Source organism: Equus caballus, chromosome 5, assembly GCF_041296265.1.
Source record: "Equus caballus isolate H_3958 breed thoroughbred chromosome 5, TB-T2T, whole genome shotgun sequence".
Classification (NCBI taxonomy): domain Eukaryota; kingdom Metazoa; phylum Chordata; class Mammalia; order Perissodactyla; family Equidae; genus Equus; species Equus caballus.
The window spans coordinates 60,406,628-60,427,828 of NC_091688.1; the positions used below are offsets into that span (position 1 = coordinate 60,406,628).

The 21,201-nt window shown below is 35.7% G+C and overlaps 1 protein-coding gene and 1 long non-coding RNA gene across 10 annotated transcripts in view; one reads left to right on the forward strand and one right to left on the reverse strand.

Annotated features, from left to right (window-relative positions):
- MAGI3 (membrane associated guanylate kinase, WW and PDZ domain containing 3) overlaps nt 1–21,201 on the reverse strand; it is a 220,992-nt gene that overhangs the window by 39,102 nt on the left and 160,689 nt on the right. For all 9 annotated transcript variants that reach the window (XM_023642109.2, XM_070268467.1, XM_070268463.1 and 6 more), the window contains 4 exons: nt 20,515–20,692; nt 17,229–17,308; nt 6,466–6,523; nt 2,060–2,154 (listed from right to left, as the gene is read on the reverse strand). In XM_023642109.2, the coding sequence (XP_023497877.2) occupies nt 2,060–2,154; nt 6,466–6,523; nt 17,229–17,308; nt 20,515–20,692 (411 nt within the window). The remainder of the gene's footprint in view (nt 1–2,059; nt 2,155–6,465; nt 6,524–17,228; nt 17,309–20,514; nt 20,693–21,201) is intronic.
- On the forward strand, nt 35–20,853 carry LOC111773664 (uncharacterized). Its single transcript, XR_002808362.2, has 5 exons — nt 35–159; nt 6,351–6,452; nt 7,811–8,029; nt 8,746–8,872; nt 19,313–20,853. It is a non-coding gene; the product is annotated as an uncharacterized lncRNA (long non-coding RNA).

The following is a 21,201-nucleotide window of genomic DNA, read 5'->3' on the forward strand; positions in this document are numbered from 1 at the left end:
TTTTAGATTGTCTGTATAACAAACCATACAAGAAAGAAAATGAGAGAGAATCTAATGTTATGGAACAGTTAAAATTTAAATTCATAAACGAAATCACTGGAAAAAACTTAGCTAATGAATCATTTCTTCTTTACAGGACTCTTCTATATTATGTGAAAGGTAAAATCACCTACTTTATCTCCTCTTCATTGCCTTGTTTGTACTTACTTTTTCTCACTCCAAAGAATCCTTTATATGAAGTCAAAATGATGTATTTGGGTTGTTTCCATTTTTTGGCTATTATGAATAATGTTGCTATGAACATTCACATACAAGGTTTTGTGTGGGCACAAATTTTCACTCCTCTTAGGTATATGCTAAGAGTAGAATTGCAGCAGTGTCATAAACATACACTAGTAACTATGCTTAACATTTTGAAGAAGTGCCAAACTTCTCCAAAGTGGCTGGGCCATTTTACATTTCCACCAGCAATGTATGAGGCTTCCAGTTTCTCCACATCCTTGTCAACACTTGCTATTGTCTGCGTTTTTGGTTATAGCCATTTGAAACTCATTTCTTCTCATGGCTGCCTACCCCTACAACCTCTTCTCTTGTTAGTACCCAACAAATACTCTATGCTCTAGCCATTCCTATCTGCTCTCTGGCCCTTGGACCACCATTTCATGCATCTATGGTTTTATATGTTCTGTTCCTTCTACCTGATATGCCTTCTTCCTCCTCTAAAATTTCTATCTGCCTGATTTAAGTGCCTCCCTGGCACTTTGAGACCCAGTTCAAATGTGTCGTCTTCTGCCTTGAAAGTTTCCCTGCCCCCTCAACTGCCTTCACCAAAGCAGAGTTGAGCTCTCCCTCCTTTATGCCACCTTTGTACCTTGTATATCTCTATTAATAACAATGAAGGCTATCAATTATTGGTCACCATGTGCCAGATACCATTGTAAGCACTTTATATGCATTATTTTGCATACTCAGAATCACCTTAAGAGGTTAAGTACTATTATTATTCCTATGTTATAGATGAGGAAATACAGGCACTAAGATCTTGTTTAGGGAACTCACCCAAGGTTACAAGCTGGGATTCAAACCTGCTCCACCCCTTGTACATTTAACTTCTCTTCTGGGATGGCACCTGTCATCATATACTGTAACAATTAGTTTCCTATACTAGAATGTGAACTCTTGAGGGCAAGACCTGTCTTACTCCTAATCATTTCTGAATATCATGTGCTAATTAGCAAAGTACTTGGCATATAGTAGGTGCTCAAAAGTATTTGTTGGACTATAAATATTTGCTAAATCAAATGTAAAACTTAGGGGAGGGGATTACGTTTTTGAAGAGTAGTTATAAGAAAGAACTGTTTCTCTCAGGGACAAAAGAAGTGGGACATCTACTCGATTACTATGATATGAGCATATAGACCCCCGGTTATTAATGACAGATGGAGAAGGGAGATGAGATGGAAGGAATGAGCAGAATGTAAGAAATTCCTAGGCACTTTTTTCAAAATACACGGAGCTAGGCTCATCAAAACCTCAGGACCTATATATTTTAAAAATGCTCCCCAAATGATCCTGATATTACTAATACCTCACCATCCCAATTGAGAATCACTGATGTAGGCAAATAATATGGTAGATTTATTTAGTATTTGTTCATAACAGTTAATGAAGAATCCTGAATGGTTACTGACATTAGACTAGACAATTAACTTGGGAGAAGCTCATACTGAATTCGAGGTCTAATACTGGCCTGTCCTTAAACATTAGGAAACAATCCAGTCTTCAAATCAAAACCTAAAACCCATAACAAAGCTATTTAATCCCTTCTCCCAACAATTTCATACTTTTATATAAGCAGCATGAGAAAAATATCAGTATTCTCAAAATGTTCAGATATTTTATTAAAATTAATATGTTTACAAAATATGATTTGCAAAAATTAGACATTCTCTGTTGAATTTCAAAGTCCCAATACTAAAAAGTTCAAACATTTTTATTAGTTCAGTACATAAATCTCACAAGTTATTCTTGGAAGGAAAGATTGAAGAAAAACTTCTACCTGGTTTTGATGACCCAGTATCAGCCTGTCCTAACTGCTTTTTCCTTTTGGCTTCATCCACTGGATTTTCAAACTGGGTTTTCTGGTTAAGGTGACTGTAAAATGTAGAAAAATACACATTTCAGGTTAAGATGAAAGAGATTATTTTTAAGTAGACTATTATACCACTCCATCATCATAGTTTAAAGGACAAATATGTATCATTAGGCTATGGAACACAGAAGCTGAAAGATCACAGTGGAAGGGCTTTTTGGCAACTAAAGGCCCATAGAAGTCAAAGCTGCTGAAGCATTCACTATAGCTGCTTCATAAACGTACCCAATATAGCCAATAACAGTTTTCAAAACTGCAGTCGAAGGCCTCCTATCTAATGCAATCACAACTGTTGGTAACTGATAGGCTAATTTTTTTAAAAGACAGTTAATGGTAGGACGGCTTTAATTTAAGTTTCTCTAAAATGAAGCAGCTGTAGAGACACTTTTAAAGAAATCTGAGTACAGAAGTTTTCTAGAAGTTTACTATTACTTTTCCAACTAACTCACCCATATCAATTTAGCAGCAACTAAGAAAGAGATTTGCTCTTATCAAATTGTATCACAGAACAACTCTTCCACATTTAAATTTCCTCATAATTATATAATAATTAAATGAATTCTATAATTACAATATAAGTTTAACCAGTATTTCTGATTTGGGAACATTCACAACGGACTCCTGAAAAGCATACAAGACTGTGGGGGAAAGCAGAAGAGCACAGGGAGACTAAGAGGGTAGGAGATCAGCCAATGGTAGTCAATACACTATGCGTGATGGTATGTTTTACAGAGAGAACACAGCATTGGTTATTCCGGAAAGTCAGTTAAGCGGAAGTTGGTTAAGAATGCAACTATTGTACAAAAGATGTTTAAGACCACAAATAGGTCTAATAGAGAAGCAACAGGAATTATATTCTAGCACTTCCATAGTGCAAATATATTTCAGCCAAATGACATGCATTTTCCAATAGCAACCATTTTAACAAGAAGTGACATTAGTGAATAACAAAAATTAAACATCAAATCATGATAATTTCAGGGGCCAGCCACGTGGCGCAGTGGTTGAGTGTGCATGTTCCACTTTGGCGGCCCATGGTTTGCCAGTTCGGATCCCGGGTGCGGATGTGGCACCGCTTGGCAAGCCATGCTGTGGTAGGCATCCCACATATAAAAAAGTAGAGGGAGATGGGCATGGATGTTAGCTCAGGGCCAGTCTCCCTCAGCAAAAAGAGGAGGATTGGCGGCGGATGTTAGCTCAGGGCTAATCTTCCTCAAAAAAAAAAAAAAAAAAATCAGGAGAATTTCAGATTAAGATTGTCTTTAGATAGACTGAATATTACAAAACCTACATATAAATAGTCATACAACTTGGCTAATTACTTTGCCATTTGTGAACATTAATGGTGGTGATGGAGGAGGGAGCAGCAGGGGCCAAAAAAAAAAGAAACCTTCACAGCAAAGTATGCTAGCTTTCTCTTTGTCCTTCAGGCTTCTAGTGCAGTATTAATCCTGCAACAGATATGGTTATTTAGTTTCAGAGCTCTAAATATGGCAAGTTCTATCTGATACTCTTTGGGTTCTGATTTCACTAAAACTCAAGTTTAAGTATGCTTCTGCTTCTTATGATGGGGGGCACCTCATCAACTGAGTTAACTGCTTAAATCTCTGTGAGAATGAAGATCTTCGCTGTTAAATTAGGTACGTTTACTATTATTATTTACTAGGTACTGACATTTTACAATAAAACAACTAGAAACTGACACTTAGAAAAGAATAAACCTGTTTAGAAAGAACCTTGGCTCACTTTAACGTCATCAGCCAGAATGACCCACTTTGCCACCTAGGCACTAGAACATAAAAAGCAGTAACTTGTATTTATACTCTCTGTAATGTGTGGGAGAAGAGAGTAGAAGTATGCAAATGAGTAATCTTTTTCCTGAAAATTCTCTGAGAAAAGAATGTAAGATTTTAGTAAAGAGAGTAATAACATCTGTCACCTTAAGACTACCTAGATTTAAACGCCACCCAAAAGACAAAACAAAAAAGTAAAGACACTCTCCTTTTTACTTACTTACACCCACAACATTATAAAGATGTAACAACTTTGTTTTCCCTATAACTAGCTATGGGAAGTAAGAGAGGAGAATATTATGGATTATCAGAAAGATTAAACAAGGGTAGCAAACAAGCACAATTAAATATATAATATTTTGATTCTCATCTATATTAAAATTTTTCATATAATATATGGATTTTTAAAATTGATCTCAACAAATCATTATTCTTTCATGAAGAGCTGGAGATATTAAAGCAGACATATATGTTGACTTCGCCACCTAAGTGCGTCAAGACATTTAACGCAATACAATAAGACAAAATTTCTAAATATATAAGCATTCTTATGAAAGGCCTGCCACTACATTTTTGGAACAATTTTATTTTCAGAAATAAATTAATCCATTTCAGAATCTCATCCTCTAAAGTAAGTACCTATAAAGAAACTGCCATTGCAGTTGGTGTTACTACTACAAGGCTCCTGCCAAGAGCAAACACTGTGCCATCTGGTTTGACAAATTAAGAGAGCCAAAGAGTAGCCATTCAAGTAACAGCTTTTTATCTCCATCAGTAAACTCACTGCAGATTACTATGGTCGAGATTCAAAACCTAACTAATCTGGGAATCAAGCCACACTCCACAGCTCAGCTGACTCCATACTATTGTGCATCTTGAGTACAGCCTGCTCTTTCTTAACCTAATAAATTACCCTCCTATAAAATGAGCTCGTTCTGGGAACAATCATACAAAATCATGTCACTGCTGCTGCTGTTGCTTCTAATTCAGGCTATTTCACCCACCTCCATGACAACTGGGAGCAGGTCACTTCAGGATTTGCCCTAAAGTTGCTTCAATATTATATCTTTGCTTAATGGGAACCAGACCATTTAGCCCAAGATTTTACAACAGGCAAATAACTTTCACCTTTTGACCATGTATTCAAATTCACTTGGAATAAACAATGAGAAAATGAGAATCATTATCTCAGAAATATTCAGCAGTGTCAATGGCAAATAATAATAGTCAATTGAAGCCCAATTTAAATAGACTAAACTACAAAGGAAAAAAAAAGTCCCATAAAACCTTTTCAGTTGGCCTTCAAATATTCCTTTGACTTGAAAACTGGTTTCTTCATTTCTTTATTTTAACTAAATAAGCTTTAGAAAAAAATAACAAAAGAGCTGCTGTATACTTTTCACATCACAGTATGATGAAAATATTAAATAACACAATGGAAATAAAATCAGCATAGCCTTTCAATGGAACCAAAATATTGACACTGTGAAGTTATATACCTAAGGGTCAAACTACCTGAGGTGTTTTCTTAGGGTACAGTTAGATTTTTAAGAAATCATTCCAAAAATCTCCCCAACCACAATGACTCAAGTAACAACCTACACATTACAATAAAGACTAGAGTTACAACAGGACTCAGACTTATTTACTTCATGCAAACAAGTGATGAAAAATAAATAAGCAATCACAAAACTAGAAGATTCTCCTGTTTGCTATTTTTCTAGATAATAATACCATTTTTCCTTCACCATCTAGGCAGTAGATTCAGACTCCTAGTTTCCAGGTAAACAGTAACGTTTCTGATGCAATTATTTGCCTAGTACTACATGCCTGAGGTCAAAATTCTATCGATGGCATCCAGAAAGAAAGCAATCCCAATGGTCATAACCATGTAGCAATTAGATAAATGAAGAAAATGGAAAGAAAAATTAGATGTTGACGTTATCCTAATTTCTCTGGCTAACATAGGCAGATGTTTGGTGCTCCACTCCAACATATACGTATGTTTAAATTTAACCATAACAGCTGTGTAAGAAGCAACTTTCACCTTCAAAAAGAATACTAAGTTTTCCTTGATTAAGTCCTCAAGTGAGAGAACACTTTCAATCATATACCTCAAAACTTTGGATCATTCTGGTACACTGCGCTGAAAGTCTCTCACTGCTTTCAGAACCACACAGCTGTAGGCTGGAAGTGACCTTAACAGCTCATCTAGTGCAGTGCCCTCATTTCACACTTTTCTTTCTACTCTGTTTCTCTTCAGAAGCTGGAGTAGTAATGATAACATCTCCAGCTACTAATCACCTGGGCAACTTCTAACTCCATATTTACTTCAAAGCCGACTTCCAGGGAGCCCAGAGCCAGTGAAGTAAATGTTCACTGTCCCTATCTTCTCATTCCCCTAGAGGAGAACCCTGAAAGCTGGACTGCAGAAGCCTTACTGCGCTGTGCAGTATTCCCCGAAGCTGTATAATGAAAGGAAAAGATTTGGGAGAATACTAACTGAGGTAAGAAACTTACTCAACATAGTATGTCCCATACTGAGGATCTTCTATTTTCTCCCAGCCATAAGGAAGTTCTGTAAATAAAAAAAGAAAAAAAGAATTGAGTAAAATGCCAAATGCAAAACCAAAAGAAAAGAATTCACCAACAAGTGAATTTAAGTGTCTTTTATTTCATTATACTAATATCTGGGAGACAAACAGAAAGCTGAGGGCTCACTTTCAAAGAACAAATACAGTTTGCATCTGAGTGGCTTCTTCAACAGCCAGTGAGTGCCTCAGCAAGTAATCAGAAGCCCAGAACAAAAGATGACATTAAACTCAAAAGTGCTTATCTGAATCACAAGCCATAAAAATGCTAATTATCTTAAAAGTCATTTGGTATATTTTTTTCACTTAAAAAGCTGGATAATACTGACATGAGACACTCTTACCCAGTAGTCCAACACAAGCAGCAGCTGCTTGATAAATTTTTCACCATGATACATAAGATTTCTGTTATTTCTCCCATCACATTCTGACCCACTTCTCCCCAAAGGAAAGTCAACCTTGGATTTTGGCCATTTCAAGTGGGTAACCAAGATTTGCTTAAAACTTAAGAAAGTACCTACTTTCCCTGGCATTAACTTGATCTGAGCATCTGAAGGAAAATTTATCTAACTACCACAGTGCCTAGTAGAAAATCTGTATTTGTGTATGGTAACAAAGAAATATCTCATGTAGGATTACTATATATTATTTATTCCAAGTAACTGACAATAAAATATAAACAGAAGAACTGAAGGTAGTTGAATTTCTGATAGTTAAAAAAAAAATTCTGGTCTTTCCAACATAAACTGACACTGTCAAGAAAGAATTCTCTTTTCCCTCTACTCTATTTTCCAAGGTAAGACTCCTGAAGAATCATTTTATTAGTCAGACGCGGATTAAGTTGGCAGGAATGTTCCTAGCAGGTGGTTTGAGTGCTATCAATTATACATAGGAACCCAACAAGAAGGAATTTTTTAAAAACCCACAGTTGTACAGTATGATGACCCACACTTTTACTTTCAATTTCTTTTAGAGTATTTTTCTGCTATGCTGAAACACACAGACATGCACAGACACACACACACACACGACGCATCCTAGACAGTTAAAAGGCTTAGAAGATATCAGAAGGTTTATTAATTTTATACCATTTAGCTGCAATTATGATGTATTGACTTTGTAAGTAAAAATTCCATTATAATGAATCTGATAAGCTATACAAACTACTATGCTCTAAAAAACATTATTATTTCCACATTCAGAATAAAAGGAGAGAATAGAATGACCAGCTTCTTGATGAAAAGCTCTGAATCACCTCCACCTGTTTTCTCCAGAATATTTTTCTTCCTGTGTAAATACATATCGATTGGCGGTTTTGAAGCTTGGTGAACTCACCAAGTACCTGGTTGAAACGTCTGAGGTGGAAGAGATGAGAATAGTTGAAAAGTAACTACTATGTGAAAACAGAACAAAGCAGCTGAGAAGAACTGAGGCATACTTCAGTCCACTCTGCTCCTCCACATCTACAGAGCAGACAATCGTCAATTAACTAGGTACGATATTTTATAACCAAGCAACTATTATATGGATAAGAATATTTGTTGGATTCTATCTGCAAAAAATACTCTATAATAATATTACCAAAGCATTATCATTAACAATCTTCCAAGAAAGAGATTTTTTTCTGTAACAGAAATTTTCTTGAAATAGCATGAGAACTGAATGGTGCTGTGTAAGGATAAATTCTGCAACTGTAACACATGTGGAGTTACGCTTTGTCTTTAAAGAAGCTTGGAGAACTGAAGGAACTATAGAGACAGCTGAAACATTCCCTTTGGTATCTGAAAAATTGACTAAAAAGGATGCATTAATACTTAATAAGGATAAAGGATCAACACAAATATATTTCAGGGTTAATCTGGAAGTTCATTCAGCATTTTAGTTAGCACTTAAAACAATTAGCAACTAACAGATAAAGCAGAGCCTTTTCTTTAGGAGAGTAAACAAATTGGTAATTTATCTTGTGGGTTATTTAGTAATGACTTTAAACCCTCACCAGTAATAGCATTATCCAGTTTTCTGCAGGGCAAATTAATACAAATAAAGAAGTGGTTATTATTTGCCCATTTAAATAAAGGTAATAAAAGCAAGACTAAAATACCTAGCAATTTTATACACTATCCAGTGGGTCAGTTCATTCACTAATTTCCTTCCCTTTTTCTTCCTATATTTCCTTCCTTCCTTCTTCGTTATGCAAAATAACAATTAGAAAAACAACACAGCTCTTGACCTCAAGGAGTTCACAGTCTAAACAGGAAGACAGAAGACACAAATCATATAATGAAGATAAACACAAGCTTTCTTGGGGAGTGCAGAGGAATGACCCCAATTGCCTGGTAAGAGTAGCTATCAGGAAAGCCTTCTAAAAGAGGGTGATGTCTTAAAGGGTGAGTTGGGACTGGGGAGAGGGAGACCATTCCAGACAGACCAAAGAACACTGAGGGTTAAGAATGCCTGGCATTTTCAGTAATTACGAATAATTTGATAGGGCTGGAGTGAAGGTTGTAGGCAAGGTGCTTGTCTTATAAGCACCAAATCACATTCCTGGAGTGCCATGTTAAGGAGTGTAATCTTCATTTTGATGATGATGGAACTGATTAAGCTGGACTCTGACATGATTAAATTTATATTTGAGAAAGATTATGGGCAGCAGTAATACAGCATGTGCAGATAGAGTGGAGTGAGAATAAAGGCAGACAAATAAGAAAATCATTAATAGCCTAGATAAGAAATTATGAAGGCTGGAATTAAGGCAGTGGTAGTGGAAACAGAGAGAAAGAATGCATAAAAGAAACAAGGAAGTCAAAGTAATAGGGCTCAATGACATGAAGATGGAGAGAGGAAAAGAGGGGAGGAGGCCAAGAGGATTCCCAGGTTAATGGCTCTTCTGGCACGAAAATGACACACTATCAGATGTTTATTGAATATTTACTATGAAAATAGCTGTGGGAATAGGAACAAAGTATTAATTTGGATTTAAAGGCATTTTGGTGACAGATAATATGTAAAAAGTGCCTAATGTAGTGCCTAGCACCATCGGACATTCTAGAGATGGTAGGTTTTTAAAGGTCAGAAATAATAGAACTTGGTAGTTAACTGTAATGAAGAGGATAAGGTGAGGAAAAAGTTGAAGATGATAACCAGCTTTTGGCTCAAGGAACTGGAATATGGTGTCATTTGTTGAGGGCAGGAACGGAAGATTTAGCTTAGTTTGGGAGGTCTTACCTTTGAGGGGCCTGTGCAATACCTGGTAGAGATATCTAACAATCTGTTGGAAACATAAACCTAGTCCTGAAAAGAAAAATGTAGGAAGATAAGGATTTGGGAGATATTGTAGTTAGGCTATGGCATTAGGCAAGATTACCTAGATAAATTATGAATAGAAAAGGTAGAGAATAGAACCTCAGTAGCATTAACAATTAAAGGAGCAGATGGAGAAAATAAGAACAGTTAGAGGAAATGGTGTCAAAGAAGACAGAAGAGGAGAACATGGTTAACACTAACAAATGCTTTAGAAAGCTGTCAGGACTAAAGATAGGGGCTGAAAAAGAGTTCACCAAATTTGGCAGTCAGGAGGTTATTGGTAATCTTAAGAAAAGAAGTTTCACTGAGAATGTAGAGGAAAAAATTCAGTGTATTATAGTACCGAAGAGTGAAATAGGAGTGGAGTCCTCAGAAGAGATGGCTCTTTTTGTTTTTTTGAAACTTGGTTGTGAAAAAGGTAGTGTGAGAACCATGGGAAGAAGTAGAGTCAAGAGAAAATATGTTTATTTACTTTTGAGATAAGAAAAGACCTAACCATATGGAAGCTAAAGCATAACCCCCAAAAGTTGATTCAAAAGGTAAAACTATTCCTGGCGTATCAAACAGCTGGTTGGTTCTAAAGCCCATATATTTATCTTTCTTTCTTCCCTCTTCCCAAAATAGGACTTTTCTCACTTAAGTATATGAATTACAATTGTTTTCTTATTATGGAGCTCCAGTCGGTTGATAATTTTCTTTTATCATTCTCTAAGCTCCAAAATGACATCAACATTCAACACATTTTAGTATAAAATACGCTTAATTTAAACTTTCTTTCATCCTAAGAGAAAAGAAGTAAGCTGAGAGTAAAATGGACTCCTGATGTTGTAGTTTTAAAATGACTATTCAACCAAAACACCAATTATTTTATTTGAATGGAAGATAAATATGTACATCAATTAAACCATCAAATACAGTATACAAAGACAGTTGGGTTCTGAATATCAGAAGACTAGAGTGGAAAGGGCAAGTTTTTAGAAATTCTAAGGTTTTCCTAGAAGATCTTAAATATTCAGCACAATGCAAAGAATATCTTCCTACCTATAAAAATTTACATTTAAAATATTACTATTATTATCCCCTTTTGAACATCTACTCTGTGCAAAGCACTGTGGAGAATACCAATATAAGCCAGACACAGTCTAGTATGGAAATAGCCCATTGTAGGGCTATTCTCCCCATTCAGGGAGGAGACATATACACAGCCAAAGTGGTAAAGGTTGGCTGAGCATAAACCAAATAGGCTCAAGGTTCCAAACTGCGGAGTCCCCACAGGTAAGTACAGGCAATGTTAGAAAGGCACACAGTTGTGGGGACGGGTGAATAGCCCTTATATTAAAAGGTTTTGAAGATTCCTAGAATACTGAATGCAATTTTGGTTGCTCTATCTTAAGAAAGATATAATTAAGATGAACATATAATGTATTGTCTACTTTTGAGAGTAAAAGGGAATACTATTAATAATTATGCTAGGACAACAGGAATAAGCTGGATTAGTCCTGGGCTAACCAAGATATATGGTCACCTTAATGTAAAGAGCATAGGGAGACACACTTATCCAATTTTTCAAATTTCCATAGAGGGGAAAGAATGGGAGAAACATTTCCAGTTTTTCTGAGCCCCTTCATTTTCTTCTCCAAAGAAGAAAGAATGTCTTATCTGACTGAGGAGTTTTAGAAAATGAATTCAATATGCTTGGCTCAGGGCCTCTTGGTTTCTCTCCCTATTTTAGATGTCAGCCTGAAGGCAGAGAGGGTACAATCCACTCTGGTCTCCACCATGCCTGCCTTGTAGGAGAAGGCCTGCAGCTGAACAAAGAGGCCAGAGGCTGAATGCTTATGTCTGCCTCCTGTTGGGATAAAATATCAGTAAGCCCACACAGATGCAGAGCTAAAGCCATGTTCACTCATCAGCTGGCATCCTAATCTCATCTCTCTGTTTCCCGTGTCTTATTTCTCTATCAACTGCAAACTAGTGAATGAAGACAGACTTATTACTTATTGCCTCACCCCAGAATTTTAGAGATTAAAAAATATTTTCAAAAAGGATGACCAAAATATCTGGGGGATAGAGTAGCTTCTTTCCTTCCTCTTTCTTTTCCCTCCCTTCCTCCTCCTCTCTTTCCAAACATTTCAGTCTCTACTGAAAGGTGATACAGAGGAATATGACAAAATCATTGCCCTTATAGTTACAATGCAATATAATTAGTGCTACCATAGATATACATCATATGGTACTACTGAGCACAGAGAACACCTAATTCTGACCCTGAAGAGAATGACAGACGAGGCTACAAAGAAATTATACTTTAGATTCGAGCTTAGAAAGATAAGTAGGTATGAGGCAGGTGGACACAAGGAACAAGGCTGGTTCCTGGCAGAAGAAATGGGCATATGGAAAAGACAAAAATGTCATATTTATGACATGAAAAAGAAATATAGAATATGGTTCAATTATAAAACACCTTCGATACTTCACCAAGGAGTCTAGACTTTATTCTGCTGACAGTAGGGAGTCATTACAGGTATCTGAGGAAGGGAGAGGTATGAAGGCAGTTGTATTTCAGAAAGATTAATAGGCAATGTAGCCAAAGTTTTTTAATCATGTAGCCTTACCAGTAAAAAATATGAACATGTACCTACAAGATATATACATTTATTCATAAATATGTATGCTGCTGTTAGTGCCATCAAGTCAACTCTGACTCCTAGTGACCCTGTGTACAGCAGAGTGGAACCCTTCCTGGTCTTTGTGCGCCATCCTCTCACCTTCCAGCGCTATATCAGACAGTGCTCTGCTGCTGTTCACAGGGTTTTCATGGCCAATTTTTTCAGAAGTGGGTGGCCAGGTCCTTCTTCCTAGTCTGACTAGTCTGGAAGCTCCATTGAAACCTGTCCACCATGGGTGACCCTGCTGGTATTTGAAATACTAGTGGCACAGCTTTCAGCATCAGAGCAACATGCAGCTGCCACATATGACAACCGACAGATATGTATGATATATGTGTACTTCTCTACTAATAAGTATGTAATAGAGCATACACAAAATACAAATTTACGAAGGAGATGAAGACTAAACAAATATCACTGTTTCACTTCAATGTGGTTTAAAAAAAGTGAAAACATGACATCTGAAATGTGTCAGCTCTGCCATTTTCTTTCTGTTAGCGTGGGCTTGCTATATACTTATATTACCTTCAATCGGTAGTATCTTTGCAGAAATCTTTTTAAGCCGTATTTCAGCTTTGTGTGGATTAAAAGTATAAAACATAGTCTATAAATCCACTTAACTGGGCACAAGTAAACTGCAAAACGTCCCAGTGGCCTTGACATGAGTAAGGCGCCATGTCCATTCTTCCCTCCAGACACTCTGGGTGGCATATGTGACAATCTGACATATGGAATGAGTAAGATTGTCATTACTAATCTGCATATAAAATAGTACAGAAGCTTAATTTATTTTTTTTCCCAATTGGAACATTGTGAAAAGTAAGTTCTGACATTTTCTTCCGGTACCCAAATAGATCTTTTGAGCACCACCATCTTAGAGATCACTGGCACAAAGCACATAGTTATTAGAGGAGGATCAGTAACTGTAGGAAAAAAGACCAAGAATAGTCCAAGTGTGTGATGATCAGAGGAATGGAGAGGAAGATATAACATAAAGAAAAAGCACGAATAGGCAGAGGATAGATGGTTAGATAGCTGTGTGAAAAAGCAAATATAGCAAAACGATCATTGTAAAATCTTAGCGGTGGGCATATATGTATTCACTGTAAAATTCTTTCAATTTCCTATATGGTGGAAAGTTTTCATAATATATTGGCAAAATATGGAAAAAGAAAGCAACAGGAATTGGAAATTATATAGAGAACATAGCAAGAGGAGAGGAAGAAGTAAATATGACTCAAAGGATTTTGGCCCAGATGATTATGCGGATGGTACCTGTGATGGAAAGAAGGATGGGGTGACTTTAGGAGAAAGATGTTAAATTCAGTTTTAAATATGTTTATTTGAAGTGCTAGCAGGATAACCAAAAAGAAAGTCTCAAATGCAATAGGAAATACAGAAATAGAATTCAGAACAGAGGACAATATTAGAGATTTAGATAAGGGGCCAGCTATAGTAAATTGGTAGTTAAAGCTATGAAAATAAATACAGTCTACAAGGGAAAACAGGAAAAGGTAGAGAATTGAACTGAAACAATTAGTGGTCAGGAAAAGGGATGGAGACTAGCAAAAGAGACATGCCTGAGAAGACTAATAACTGCATTCACAATCTTTAAAAAGTCAACTTCTAGAGCAGTATACGTTCTAGTTTACAGTGGCAGATTTCACCACGAGGAACTCACTGTTGAAAGCCTTACAGACAAGAGAAGTATGTTATAAAAGATTATTCTAAAAATTATTTATTGAAGTATAATTTACACACAATAAAATGCACAGATCTTAAGTGCTTATTCAGGGATTTAAAAATCATAAGTGCTCGTTCAATCATAAAAAAACAAGTTCTGGCAACTGCGTGTGCCTGAGTAACCACTACCCCAAACAAGGTGGAAAAGACATCCATCATTTGAGAGAATTACTTCAATTCACCCCACTTACCTCCTCCCTCCTCGTTTTCTGACCTCTATCAGCATAGATGAGTGTGCCTGTTCTCAGACTTTAAATATTGGATAACTGAGTACCCATTCTTTTGTGTCTGGCTTCTTTTATTCAGCATGTTTTTGAGATTCGTCCATGTCATTGAGTGTTATCAACAGTTTTTTCTTTTTATTGATGGGTAGCATTTCATTGCAAGAATATACTGCAAATTGTTTATCCATTCTCTTGTTGATGGATATCTGGGATATTTCCAGGTTTGAGCTATGATGAATAAAGTTGCCATGATCATTCAGGTAAAAGTCTTTTTAGGAATAAATATTTTCATTTCTCTTGAGAAAACACCTCAAGGGAAACTGCCAAAAGTGCTCCAGAGTGTTCACATAATTTTACACCCCCACCCACAGTGCCAGTCCCAGCTACTCTACAATCTCACCGAACTTTGTTATTGCCAGTGTGTGAACTGTAGCCCTTCCAGGGGCCAGGAACCAGTGCACTGATGACTAACGAGAAGCAACTTTTCATGTTCTTATTGGCTATTCTTTTATCTTCTTTTGTAAAATGTCTGTTCAAGTCCTTAGACCATTTAAAAAGTAACTTTATTAAGGTATAATTTACATATCATAAAAATCACTTGTTTTAAGTATACAATTTCAATGATTTTTAATAATTTCCTGAGCTGTGCAAGCATCACTAAAATCCAGTTTTAGAACATTTCCATCACCCCATAAGATCCCTTGTGCTGTTTACAGTTAATCTCTATTCCCGTCCTCAGTGCCAGGCAACCACTAATCTACTTTGTCTCTATTGATTTGCCTATTCTAGACATTTCACATGAATGGAGTCATAAAATAGCTGGTCTTCTGTGTCTAGTTTCTCTTACTTAGCCTAATGTTTTTGAGGTCTGTTCATTTTGTAGCATGTATAGTGTTTTATTCTTTTCTATTGCTGAATAGTATCCCATTATATGATTACATCATATTTTATTTACCCATACATTGGTTGATGGGCATTTGGGTTGCTTCCACTTTTTAGCTATTATGCATGTTGCTCCTATGAATAATTATACGCAAGTCTTTGTGCAGACTTATGTTTTAATTCCTCTTGGGTAGATATCTAGGAGTGAACTGCTAGGTGATATGGTAAATTTACATTTAAGCTTTTAAGAAACTGCCAAACTGCTTCCCAAAGCAGTTGTACCATTTTACATTCTGCCAAGCAATGTACAAGGGTTACTATTTCTTCCCATCTTTGCTAATTCCAAAGTCATAAAGATACTCTTGTAAATTTTCTTCCAAAGGCTTTTGTGATTAGTTCTTTGATCCACCTGAAATTACTTTTAGTGTCTGGAGTGAGGTGTAGTTGAAGTTCATTTTTCCTTATGGATATCCAGTTGTTCCAGCACCATTTGTTAAAGAGAATTTTCTCTCCTCATTGAATTGACTTGGGCACGCTGGCTGCAAATTAAGCGATCAAATATGTGTGCTTCTATTTCTGGATTCTTTATCCTCACCCATTGATCTATTTATCAATCTTTATGCCAATACTGCACTGTCTTGATTATTGTAGCTTTATAAGTCTTCCAATCTTGTACCCTAAATCCTTTACCTTTGTCCTTTTTTAAGATTGCTTGGCCAACTACAGCCTTTGTATTTCCATATATATTTTAGTCAATTTCTTCAAAACAGTCTTTTAGGACTTTGAATGGGACTGTATTGAATCTAGGTATCAATTTAGGGAGAAGGAACATCATTAACAATATTGTGTCATCCAATCTATGAATACAGTATGTCTCGTCAATTATTTTAGTTCTTCATTAATTTCTTTAGTGATGTTTTGTAGTTTTTAGTGTAAAGGATTTGCACATCTTTCAGTAGACTTGCTCCAAGGTATCTAATTTTTTTTACATCGTTGCAAATAGAATTTAAATAATTCTATTTTCCAATTGTTTGCTCCTAGAAATATTCTTAATACTGTAATCATGTTGAACCAAATATGTGTTAATTCTGTTTGTTTTTTTTATAAATTGGAATTCAATCTATAGGAGGACTGCCTGAACCTCATTCTAAGCCACTCATTTTTTAACCAAGGTAAATAATTTCTGATGAGTGATACAAAATGAATGCAAATTTTATTCATCTGCATCCTACATTCAAGAAGATATAGTAAAGAATTTTGGTTGGGGAAAATTCTATACTTATTTGTAAGACTAGACCATTAAACAGAACCTCTAATATATAAGACAGATAAGTATTATTAGCTAATGATTCTTAGAGGAATAGTTTTTCTGCTAAGCAGTAAAAATTGTGTGTGGGGTGGGGGTGCAGTGGGGGTATGTTAGAGACTTTCACTGAGTTTCTACTGCTGCTCTAAATGGCTACTATAGATACAAATATCTCTATCTTAATGACACTAAATTAAATACATTTTTGAAGGCTCAAGAAGCATGATGAGGCTATCCTGTGGTTGAGAATGTACCTAATTTATAAATATATTTATTTAGAATTTTAAAAGTTTGTCTTTAAAACAAATGTTTAAAAAAGGGCAAATTTACTTTCACTAAGATTTTTTAAAAATAGGATTTAACTGTATAATCCTCAAAAAGAGAGAAAGTCTCTCATAAAATTAGATATAATGACCAGAGTCAGTTGATTATGATATCCACCCACTGCTATGTGCTTATGCACATTATGTTTTATTTAGGGTATTGGAAAACTCACTATGTAAGCAAGAAGAGCAAGCAGGGATTAAGAGAATAAGTATGGTATAAAAGGTTTCTGAATCTCTACCTCCATCTTCACAGTCTTCAGGGGCTTTGGCTTTCTTACAAAGACGAGGATCCAACCAGGTGGTTGTCTTGGTATTGTGGCTGTAGAATAAACATTTCAATTAGAACTAGCACAGTAAAGAGGAAGAAAAGTATTTCAAAAGCAAAGACTTAAAGTGACTATAAGGTATACGATGTTGGAACATTTATCTCCTACAGGCTCCGTTTGTAGACCTCTGATTCAAAATCCTATTGTTCTCCCTCCATTACTTCAAAACTGCCATAAAGGAAAGGTAATGCTTGAGGCATTAATTCGAGAATGAAGACTCTCAGCAAAGGATGAAATGCCAAGTGCAGAATAAAGATACTTATTTAATCAGTCAAAATGTGAGCACATAGCCCCATACTGTGCATTATCTAGCTGAAAAAGCTGCACTGAAAACCTTATTTGCTTGCTGGCTGAATTCTTTCCTTCCTCCCTTCAAAAAACACTCTATTTCTTAAATGCCTGTCATGTGTGGGCACAGTGCTGGGGGCTGGGAATACAGAGATAGAGCCTCTGCTCTCACTGGGGCTCTTTAAAATAAAAGAGTTAAATGAAAGTTTTAAAGTGTCTGTTTTTGCAACACGCAAGTAAAAATGATGGGTATAGTTAAACTCAACTCTACAAAACTAAGTCTTCATTACCATGGACCATATATTTAACAGAAAAAAACCCGACAGAGAACAAAAAATTCCGCCCCCCCCCCCACCCTTTTATATGAAGTAGGCCACAGATGCTTTCAAAGAGCAGTGTCTGTTAAATTTCGCTATAGGTCACAATCAGTTAGCTTCAGACCAGGTCACCATGCAGCAGATCTAATGCTAAAATAAAACTATAACACAGCTAAGTGGACAAACAGCGTTATGGGTTAAGTATCTGAACTATGAGGTTATTAAAGAAAGAAAAAATCACGGAAGAAAATATATAGGAAGGTAACAAAATGTAAATTAAAGTTATTAGCAAAGTAGTGTGAGAGTAACCATGTGAACAAATTATCTTTTCTTGGTGTCTTTAACATGAGATTAACTCACTAATCTCTACGCTGACCACTCAGGAAACGAAGCCAATGGTTTCAGGGAATAGTCGTATCTTCCATACCTTTTCTAATTCCTGACCTATTCACAGAGCTGGCTATGCAGCCCCTTCTTACACACTGCCAGGTATGCTACTAGTTGGTAGACTGTAGTAGGAACACATTTTATATGCTGGATAATGGATAATCTAAGGAGAAATCTGGATCATTTTTAGAAAGTCTGTGTTACTCATTCTGTCAGAGAAAGAATTTCCCCAAACTAAAACCAGTTAAATCAATTTCAGCAAAACGAAAAGGATCAGAACTCCAAAGAGACCTAGGAGTATGCAGATGTTAGGGAAAAAAAGAAATCTTAGCATATCTTGCTAAACAAACTTCAAAATTGCTACATACGAAAATCTTCACTTTGGTTAATGATCTAAAATTTTTACTGCTAAATTAGCAGATGTAGGCAATCTGCTAGGATTTTACCCAATATTTCCCAAGGTAAAGAAATGCCCATAGGAGCTATACCCAAAACATAATAGCTAAAGATTATAGACCTATATTAGTATTCTTTATTTGCAGAAGCATGATTAAACAGCAGCAGTAACTCAGACCAAATACATTAGCTATAGCAAACAGGAGAGCTTTATCTAGCAGCAAATAATATTCAACTATATTCTAGATATTAGTCCCTTATCAGGTATATATGGTTTGCAAATATTTTCTCCTATTCCATAGGTTGCTTTTTCACTCTGTTGATTGTTTCCCTGTGCCGCACAAAAGTTTTTTAAGTTTGATGCAGTCCCATTTGTCTATTTCAGCTTTTGCTGCCTGTGCTTTTGGTGTCACATCCAGGAAATCCTTGCCAAATTCAACGTCGTGAAGCTTTTCCCCTAGGTTTTCCCCTATGTTTTCTTCTAGTTTTATAGTTTCAGATCTTACATTTAGGCCTTTAATCCATTTTAATAATGTTCACCTATAAAGACATTTCTTTTATAAATTCTTCCCCTACCCTTATAATTTACTCTCTTATTCGTATTTGCAGGGTGAAGTACTGTCAGATTCAACGTCTCAAAATCTGCTTCTGAAGATATTAGCCACTTTTAGTGACTCTCCATCTTACTCTTGGGGGTTTACTTCTAAAGTCAGCATGAAAGTCACGTCTAAATCACCCTTGAAAAATCCCTAAAATCGTCCACAGAGAAGAATATACCTGATTTTGTCTGTTTTGTATAATCCTGGTCATTAATGCCTACATAAATGTATAACATAGTTAACAATGTACCATATATGGTAAAAAGAACACCATGCACACAAAATCTATGTCTTTTGAACACTAGAATCCCACTTGTTACAGCAAGATGCTCACTCTAAGGGACGGAGATGGAATTTTGGACCAATTGAGGAAACAGATTCAAGTCTTCTACCCCCTAAATCATTTCTGAGTAGATCTTCTTTGAGTTTAGTGTCCAGCCTTCAATATTTTAATTGTTATTGAATTGCTGTATTCTGTAACTTCACTCCATTCATCTTCTACCTCTAAGCAAATTACTTTAAAGATGAGAATTACAGCTGCATGAGAATATAAAAAATACTTCATAATGAAACTTCTAATAAATTATTTATATGACATATTTGTATATTTGTTCTCAGGTACAAACAATATAAAACATTAGGTTGATTGAATACATGTGATATTCTATATCTCTATAAATATATTTTTATTTATATTAATAGTGCTTTCTCATAAAACAGTTTTATTTTTTGTGAATTTATATTGTATCAATTACTCTGAGGATCAGCGATATTTTCCTCCTACATTATTTAACTATATTGCCTGAATACATCAAATCTAAACTCTAGGACTGAAAATATTTAGCTCAGATAATAAATACACCCCCCACCAAATGATGATAATTCTTGAAATGCTCATTGAATTTGAAAATCTATCCAAAAGTTAAAGAAAAAAAGCAAAACACCCTTTATGCCTACATTTTTCATTATTAGTGATAAATCTGTTTTTAATCCTCCTGTTTTTTTAAAACCATAGGTTTTAAAATACACTATTCCTTTATCCAATAAAATATCATCCAGGGAAATAGTTACACTAAGAATCAACTGTAACTTGTAAAAAAGTATTTTTAAAGAAAGAAAGAAGAAATAAAGTCTGGTGAAATGAGGTTAAAACACTTTGAAGACAAGCCTCACGGTGGCGGCACGTTAGAAAAGACACAGACATTTGCTTACTCGATGAAGTAGACCATCCCTGTGTCAGTGTAGGCCATTTCCCAGTTTTTGGGCAGTGGTTCCAGATTCTCATCTCTCATCATGTAATTTCTAAAGTCCATGGAGCTATTTGTTTGGTTGTAACTTGGGACAGTCTTCATCCAATCAGACGACTCAGAATGCCGCTCTCTGTTTTCCGCTATTCAAAACAGAACAGTGTGAAAAGTAGGTAAAGTTACACTCAAACAGCCCGCTTCGTTTCTAACAAAATGCCAAATATTTAGTGCGAATTTCCCTGTCTATTATGTCCACATTCTGTATAATTTTTGAAAAACAAATAAACATACTGAATTTTTTTCATTTGCTAAGTGACGTTAATCCTGTACAGCACCTCTGATGCTAGTCTGGGAAAGAAGCAAAAAACAACACTAGAATCAATTCAGCATGTACTGAATATATATGAATCAATATATATATATATATATATAAGCCGCCACAGCACTTACACAGTACTTTTATATGCCAGGTTCTATTTTAAGCACTTTACATATATTAACTCATAATCCTCACAGCAACCCTCTGAATATATATTATCACTATTCCCATTTTACAGATGAGAAAACCAAGGCACAGTGAGGTTAAGTTAATTTAGTCAAGGTTACACAGCTAATAAACAACAGAGCCAAGATTTGAATCTAAGTGGTCCAT